This window comes from Microtus ochrogaster, chromosome 2 (genome assembly GCF_000317375.1).
Source record: "Microtus ochrogaster isolate Prairie Vole_2 chromosome 2, MicOch1.0, whole genome shotgun sequence".
Classification (NCBI taxonomy): Eukaryota; Metazoa; Chordata; class Mammalia; order Rodentia; family Cricetidae; genus Microtus; species Microtus ochrogaster.
In genome coordinates this window covers 17,905,569-17,913,869 of record NC_022010.1, presented here as the reverse complement: position 1 = coordinate 17,913,869, position 8,301 = coordinate 17,905,569, and the positions used below count along the sequence as shown (strand labels likewise).

At 49.0% G+C, this 8,301-nt stretch overlaps 1 protein-coding gene across 1 annotated transcript in view; it reads left to right on the top strand.

The window, feature by feature from the left end:
• Tmem132d (transmembrane protein 132D) overlaps positions 1 to 7,178 on the top strand; it is a 626,664-nt gene extending 619,486 nt beyond the window's left edge. Inside the window, exons 8-9 of the mRNA XM_013350265.2 lie at positions 263 to 454; positions 4,316 to 7,178. Coding sequence (XP_013205719.2) covers positions 263 to 454; positions 4,316 to 5,497 — 1,374 coding nt within the window. The 3' untranslated portion in view covers positions 5,498 to 7,178. The remainder of the gene's footprint in view (positions 1 to 262; positions 455 to 4,315) is intronic.
• Positions 7,179 to 8,301: the final 1,123 nt, after the last annotated feature.

Sequence of the window (8,301 nt, the reverse complement as noted above, 5' to 3'; positions counted from 1 at the left end):
TATCCCTCTGCACACCTATGGGTATCCCTCTGCACACCTATGGGTATCCCTCTGATCCATGCTGTTGTATGTGGAAGCACATTGCATCACCGCATTTCCATGATCAAAGCTTAGTGTTAGAGGAAGTCTGCTTCTGCTCCAGCAGGCTCATGCAGGCTCCTTTTCTCTCATTGTCCCTGCATGCCCTCACGCATGGCGTGTGATGGATGAAGTGCTGTAACCACAGAGAGCCTCCCCTTGTCGTGTTGGTTCTGCCCTTCAGATCCTGTCCCCTCTGTCAGATGCCATCCTTGCCGAGAAGACCATCACTGTGCTGGATGAGAAGGTGACCATCACAGACCTCGGGGTCCAGCTGGTAACGGGGCTTTCGCTGTCCCTGCAGCTCAGCCCCGGAAGCAACAGAGCCATTTTCGCCACTGCAGTGGCACAGGAACTTCTGCAGAGGCCCAAACAGGTAAGGAGGTGGAGCCTAAAACATGCATCGGCCGAGTCTTACCCCAGGTGAGGTCAGCACACAGTAGGTGAGGTCACCATATGCCAGCTATGGCCAACGTGCGTCAACCGAGGTCAGCAAACACCAGAGAGCTCACACAGTAAGGAGACTTCACACCAGGTGAATGTCCCATAGTGAGAACCCCATGGCAGATGAAGGCTCTTTCCAGGAGATTCACATGCTCCAAACAGACATTACATGACCTGTGTCTCTTGCCTGCAAAGGAGCTGCTAACACGAGGCTGCAAAGCCTCTTGCCTCCTAGCTCCTTGAAGTAGATGGGTAAACATTGTAGCAGGTGACCATCGGCCACTCATGTCAGAAGCGCTGAGAAGATGCTCTCCTGTCCTCCACACTCAAGTGTGCTGGGGTGGGGACCTGGATGGGTCACACTCTACTGCTGTCTAAATAGTCCTCCCGGACTGGCATGCTGACCTCATCTAGCAGTGGTCGTGAGGTAGAGGAGGCACGGGTAGACAACTGAGGATTACCACAACCTGCAGCCAGGTTCCAGCAGGCTTGGAGGCTGATAGAGATAATATCCTGCCTCTCCTTATTGTTCAGGCAGAAAAAGGGAACTAACACGAGGTCAGGTCATCCTTTTCTTGTTATTTGAAGCCAGTATGATAACAGGCTGCATGGTGCATTTGTGTTGTGTGTATGGATGTGTCTTGGGTCTCTTTTGCTGTGATAATCACTATGTCTAAAATAGCTCACAGTCCATCACTGATGAAAATTAGGGCAGGAATTCAAAGCAGGAACTAAAGCAGAGGCCATGAAGGAATTCTGCTCACTGGCTTGCTTTTCATGGCTTGCTCAGCCTTCTTTCTTATCCCACTGAGTACCACCTTCCCAGAGGTAGCGCTACCCACAGTGAGCTAGGCTCACATCAATCATTAACCAAGAAAATGCCCCTCGACTGGCCTGCAAATGTATCTGATGAAGTCATTTTCTCAATTTAAGAGCCTTCTTCCCAGATGACTCTAGCTTTAAGTCAGGTTGACAAAAGTTCAACCCACATAGGACATATGTTTGGCGATGTTTCAATCTGTGTGTCTTATATGTTCTCGTGTATGTGTCTGCATGTGTACTTTGTGTATTATATTGTCTGTTATGTACATACATGTGCCTATGTGTGTGTCTATGTGCCTGTGTAAGCATATTGTGTGCTGGGTGCATGTATGTGTGGATCTTGTTTAGGCATCCTGTGTTGTGTGTGTGTTTGTGTATGTGTCTACATGTGTACTATATACTCTGCATATGTATATGTATGTAGTGTGTATTACTTGTGTTGTGTGGGCATTGTGTGTGTGAATATACTCTAATGTGTGCAGTTTAATAGAGAGAGAGAGAGAGAGAGAGAGAGAGAGAGAGAGAGAGAGAGAGAGAGAGACTCTCAGTGGTTTGTGTATAATAGGTCTACAGGTAGACTAGAATATGCCTATCTTCCTCTTTGGAGCTGGACAGAGAAAGAGGTGAACTTTACAGCAAAGGACAGCAATCATTTCTCTCTACATGGAATCGTATTCATCCAACCCACAGAGACTTTTCTGCAAGCTTCCCTACCCACCAGAAACGCTTCTTCCACCACAGCAGGGAGAGTTGCCAGACTTAGCCTCCTTCACAGCACTGGGCAGCAGCAGAGACTGAGCATGCTCACAGCAGGAAGAAGATAGAGCCCAACTCACCACCTCCAACCGTCTATCTCCCAGCTGGATCTGCACCTCAAGTTCCCCTCTCAGGTGCTAGCCAATCACTGAGCCCTGATAGCACAGTCTTACGTGGGGAATTTGGGATTAGAAAACACTAGAGAGTTGATACTCCCAGTAACAGATATGAATTCTTGGCAAAAACCAAGCCTTTTGTCTAGAAAGACAGACAGCAGCCTGCAAAGTACAGATAGGAAAGGCAAGCGATGAGCTTTCTTCCTAGCTCAGCGGATGATAAAATCGGACCACAGCCAGTTAAGAATTAAAAAGTCCTAAGGCCCAACCAGAATAGAATAATGCATCCCTGACATGCAGAGTGTCACCTGCTCCCCTAAGGGTAGTGCTGGGGTAGGGTTACATGGCCCGCAGTCCCCTTGTGCAGCTTGGCCCTGACCTGACAACTTCAAAAAGCCAGTCATCCTTATGCATTTCCTGCTGAGACTTCCTGGCGCAACAAATCAAACTGGCAGATCAGTGCTGGGTCCTGTGGCGTTTGCACCGCTTCCTGGCCGATTTCCCCTGTGGTGCCTGGCTTAAGCCAACATCTAACAAAAGGAAGGTATGGAAGCCACCAACCACCTTTGAGGGTCTTCCTTTGTTTCTTTGCAGCTAAACACCACCCATGAAACATTTAACTTTAATCACTAGTGAGGGATGTTAGGATGGGGGCGGGGGGAGGAGAAAAAACACAATCAACAGTGGGGAATGGATGGGCTAGAGCCCTGGGGAACTCTCAGATCCTGACTGGGAGACCAGGTCATCTGGTTCCCATTCTCTCTCCCCTGAGATCTTTTTTTTTAATCCTTTTTTAAAAGATTTATTTATTAATTATGTATACAGTTTTCCCTGCATGTATGTTGCTGGCCAGAAGAGGGCACCAGATCTCACTGCAGATGGTTGTGAGCCACCATATGGTTGCCGAGAATTGAACTCAGGACCTCTGGAAGAACAGTCAGCGCTCTGAACCTCTGAGCCATCTCTCCAGCTCCTCTTCCCTGAGATCTTGTCATATTTTTTTAAATCTTACTGTGCATGATGACCACCTCATATCTTTGCTTTGAGCTCTCATGGTAGCCCCTCAATGTGGGGGGCTTACCTTATGTCCCAGTAAGTGCCCATTCACTGACATATCCAAGATCGAAGGCATCACTTAAAATGAAGACATCAATGAAGTCACATCTCATGTTATGAATGAATGAAGACGTCTAAACACGAAGTGCAGAAGGCAAGAGATGGAGACACACAGGGACCTTGGCTGTTGGCTGCCTTTGTGTCCCCAAGTTTCTTCCCATTGGTCTAAATGAAGTGTGGTGGGGGAAACTGAGGCAAATCTCTCGCTGTTTTCCTGCCTACCTTAGTCAAGGCTTGGTCTCCAGGTGGGCACCAAACAAACAGTTGTATCCCAGAGAAGGCAGAGCCAGTGAAACCATGCCCTTCAGTGACCCTGAGGGGCTTCTCTTCCTCTCTAGATCAGTGTCCTCAATCTGTGTTATGTGTGCTAATGTGACTGGCAGCTAAGATGGTGTCAGATGGCATGGTACCGTGTTTAATTTACACCTGTTACCCCGATGAAGGAGCCCGCTGACTAGCCATACTGCTCAACAAGGCATTTAAAATTGTGTGGAAGTAGATCCTGGGGAGTCTCTGAACCTGTTGTCTTCTAACGGATCAGAAAATAAGTCAATCTTATTATTATTTTTTTTTTTGAGATGAGGATACCCTAGACCTCATTGCATAGTCAGAGATGGCCTTGAACTCCTGTTACAGTGCCTCGTTTCCCAAGTGCTGGGATCAGAGTTGCGTTCCACTGTCCCTGGGTTAACGTGGTGCTGGGGATGGACACTTTCTATGCAAGCACTCCACCAACTGAGCTACGTCCCCGACCCCAAACACCAATCTTATTTTGGAAGGCTTAATCTGGTCCTGTTTGCCACCCTCTACACTTGGTATCTTTATAGGAATTCACATCCCTCCATGTCCTAGGGTAGGGCTTCTCATGGCTTCCCCTACATTGTCTAACTGGCTTCTCCTTGAAGCCACAGGAAGTTTTCACTATATGTGCCTGTTTGCTGAGCCTCTGGACGCATGCTGACCCCACTTCTCTTGCTCCACAGGAAGCGGCCATCAGCTGCTGGGTGCAGTTCAGTGATGGCTCTGTCACACCGTTGGACATTTACGATGAAAAGGATTTCTCCCTGCTGGCCACATCCTTGGATGAGAAGGTTGTCTCCGTTCTCCAGGACCCCAAATTCAAGTGGCCTATCATCGCTGCAGAAAACGAAGGACAGGGGGCTCTGGTAAAGGTGGAGATGCTGATCAGTGAATCTTGCCAGAAATCTAAGCGGAAGAGCGTGCTGGCTGTGGGAACAGCCAACATCAAGGTTAAATTTGGACAAAATGACGGGAACCCCAACAGCAGTGAGAGTGGACACCTTGGGGCTGGACTTCATGTGGAGAATATCAATGAGAGGCGGTCCAAAAAGCCTTTGCAGGAGTGGGGGAGCCCCGAAGGGTCGTATTACAGCAGCTCCTCCATGGGGCTCATGGAGGGATGGGGCAGTACAACCAAAAGGCCAACTTTCCAGAAGAAGGAAGGCCAGGAAAGCCTCTTAGATGACATCATCTTCTCACAGACCATGGCCACAGACTTCACCAGCTTCCCAGACCAGGTGGATCTCCCCAGGAGCAACACGGGCTCTGAGGAGCACGACCCCGATCAAGCCACCAAGGGCTTGAGTGACCTAGAAATCGGGATGTATGCCTTGCTGGGTGTCTTCTGCCTGGCGATCTTGGTGTTCTTAATTAACTGCGTGACCTTTGCCCTGAAGTACAGGCACAAACAGGTTCCCTTTGAGGAGCAAGAAGGTCTGAGTCATTCTCATGACTGGGTTGGGCTGAGCAACCGGACAGAGCTCTTGGGGAACCCCATGAACTTCGCCTCCTCCCAAGAGGAGCAGATCACTGCCCTTGACAGGGGTCTGGACTTTGAGGAGAGCAAACTGCTTCTCAGCTCAAATTCCCAGAGCAGCATCAATGGACAGCTGTTCAGGTCCGCGGGAGCCATGCTCACAGATGGGGATGAACAGAAAAGCGAACCCCCCACATCCCCTACCTCCAAAAGGAAAAGAGTGACGTTCTCCACGTTCTCTGCCATCTCCTCAGATGACGGGTGTTCTGCTGGGAACACCATGGTGTTGAGTAATGAGGATGACATTAAGTGGGTCTGCCAGGCTCTGGACCCCGGGGAGTGCCCAGACCCTCACAGTTGCATGGAGAGGCTACATGAGCACGTGTAACAGGACACCAATGTTGTTCTTATCTTTCAGCCTTGAACCCACCCGGGTATGGGGAGTAGACACGCAGCCAAGGGAGACATGAGACAAGAGGACATCATAAGGGTGACACTGTCCATGGAGCCTTGGGAAATGATCCCCTCTTAGCTGAGGAGGCCCAGAGTTGGTACCCATGCATATGCCATTGCGCACAATGTTCTGGTTCGACTCACGAGGTTCATTCTGCATGGGAAAGCGTTTTCAAACCTGGAACAAAGATGCGCGTTTGAGGGTTCTCAGGGAAGAACTCTCTCCCTCTAATCTAAGCAATTTGGTTTTCTGGTGAGATCCATGCTGCTTTGGGAGTCAATATTTCAGACCATGATAATAAAAAAAGCAAGAACTCGGGTTGAGCATGCATGGATCAGCGGGCAGAAGCATGCAATCTGAGTGGAGCAGCAGGGCTGGCTGGGAGGGTGCCCATGGGCAGAGCCTAATGCTGAAGCTAGCTGCAGGAAGCCGGGTAGTGGACTGTTATTTCCCAAAGATGGCCAAAGTCGGCCAGGGATGATTGACAGGCCAAGGCAGAGATTAGCAGGGCAAAAAGGAATGGGTAGATGAGTGTGACCCACAAATATAACTACACACACACACACACACACACACACACACACACACACACAAAACATTAGAGCAACTCAGAGAAGCCTCCTGCCCTGTCAGGCACTGGGCATAAACTACACGGCTCCTTTAGCAAGTTCATCACCTTTGAACTTTATCTCTCCACTCCACTGACACCCTTACTGCAGCTGTTGGTTATCCATGAGTAAAGAGAGCAGGGTAAATTTTCTAGAATTTTCTCCCTTCCCCTCTTTCCTCTGACCTTGTGTCAACTGTGGGTGACATTCCATGGAGAAGGTCCCAGGAACATACATCCCTCTGAAGAAGCTGGGCTCCAGAATGTAAGCAGGACTGGGGTGAACACCACACCCACTCCCTGCTTTCCTAGAAACCATAGAGGTTTGTTTGTTACTCATGTTGGGTCTACTGTCCAAGAATTTGTCACCAGGGTATTACAACAAATCTGGTGTAGGAGGTCCTTCTGCATCTCATATGACACAAATCCCTCTGTTCAGAGAGGATAGGCTGTCCCAAGCTGTGAGAGAGAGGGCTTGTGCACGCTTGGAGAGCGTGAGAGAGATGAAGGGTATGTGTAGGGTGTGTGTGTGTGTCTGTGTACGTGTGTATCGGAGGTGTGTGCGTGTATGTTGAGGGTATGCATGTGTCATCTGTGGGTGCATGTGTGTAGGTACATACTTTTGCAAACGCTTGGACCCAAAGTCAGCCCTGAAAGGATTACCATTGCTTAAAATCAAAATGATTGGTCATTGTCTCTGAGATCCCTCAGATGCTGATGCCCCTGAAGATGGAAGTATTGGCATGATCAGGGGATCCCTAACCCAATCCCAGTCTCACTGTGAAGTGAGGAGGGCTGAAAAGTAGCTGTGACCTTGAAGGGTGAAGGAGGCTGGTCTCTCTGTCTATTTCTACTGCGGTCAGTTCCCTTCTCCTGGTTTTCAGACCTCTCTTCAACATTTTTCTCCTCTCCTCTCTCTTTGGCCATTTCTGTCTGCCCTGAACCTATTTCTCAATTTTCTTTCCCATTACTTTCTGTCTTTATCTTCTTGTCTCTTTCTTTATCACCCTCCCCTTCTCTTCTTCTTCTTCTTCTTCTTCTTCTTCTTCTTCTTCTTCTTCTTCTTCTTCTTCTTCTTCTTCTTCTTCTTCTTCTTCTTCTTCTTCCTCCTCCTCCTCCTCCTATCCCCACTAAGAGAATCTCCCCAGAGTCCCACCTCCCCTACCCCTCAGGCCCATTCCCCCCTGATTGTGGTGCTAATCCTTTTGTTCTGACAGCCAGCAAGCCACCCAGCTCCTGTTCCCCATAGACTCCCCTTGTTTGGGTAGGTAATGAAACTCTTACCCCTCAACCACCGAAATCCTTTGCTTTTAGTTTCTCCCTTTCTGGTTTCTCCCTATTCTGACCCGTGTGACATTTCCTGGACTACTGCAGCAGATGCCTGTTCTCCAATCCCTCCATGTGTAGAATGTATTGTAGATTGTAAGAATGTAATATATATTTATAAACTCACTGACTGTAAATATAAAACATGCACTCCGTGGCTTTATGGCTGGCCTTTGTCTTTATACATGCTGAACCCCCCCACCCCGCCTCCACTCCTACCCCCTGCTCCCAGGGCCCCAGGATCAGTTGTAAATGGCTCTCCCAATGCTATGGCTTTTGGTAAATGAAAATGTAGATTAAGGATCCAGTGCAATCCAATTACACCCTGACATCCTGTAATGCTGCTCCCGGCATCGAGGGGATGTTGACACATGATGACAGAGTAGGCCGTGTGCTGAGTGTCTCTCCTTCAGGACCTGAAAGGATTTGAAAATAAATCACACGTGTAATTCTCTCCTAAAAGCCTGCTGACGGATGGTAGATGGGAGGCTCAGAGACAGGCACTTGGCCCAGCCTCCCTGCGTGCTGGAGCAACGAGGGCACTCTGTCCTCTCCATGGGTCTCCTAGGTATTTACACACAGCTGGATTCAAAAACTGACCTTGAGAGAGGTGGTTCAGAGGTCCAGAACCCACACGAAAAAGCTAAACACAGTGGTATGCATCCGCAAACCCAGTGTTGGGGAGACAGAGCTGGGGAATCCCTGGGATTCACTGACCAGCCAGCCTAGCTGAACCTGTGAGCCCTGGGTTTACCAAGAGACCTCCTCTCAAAAATTAACATGGGGAGCAACTTAGAATTATGTC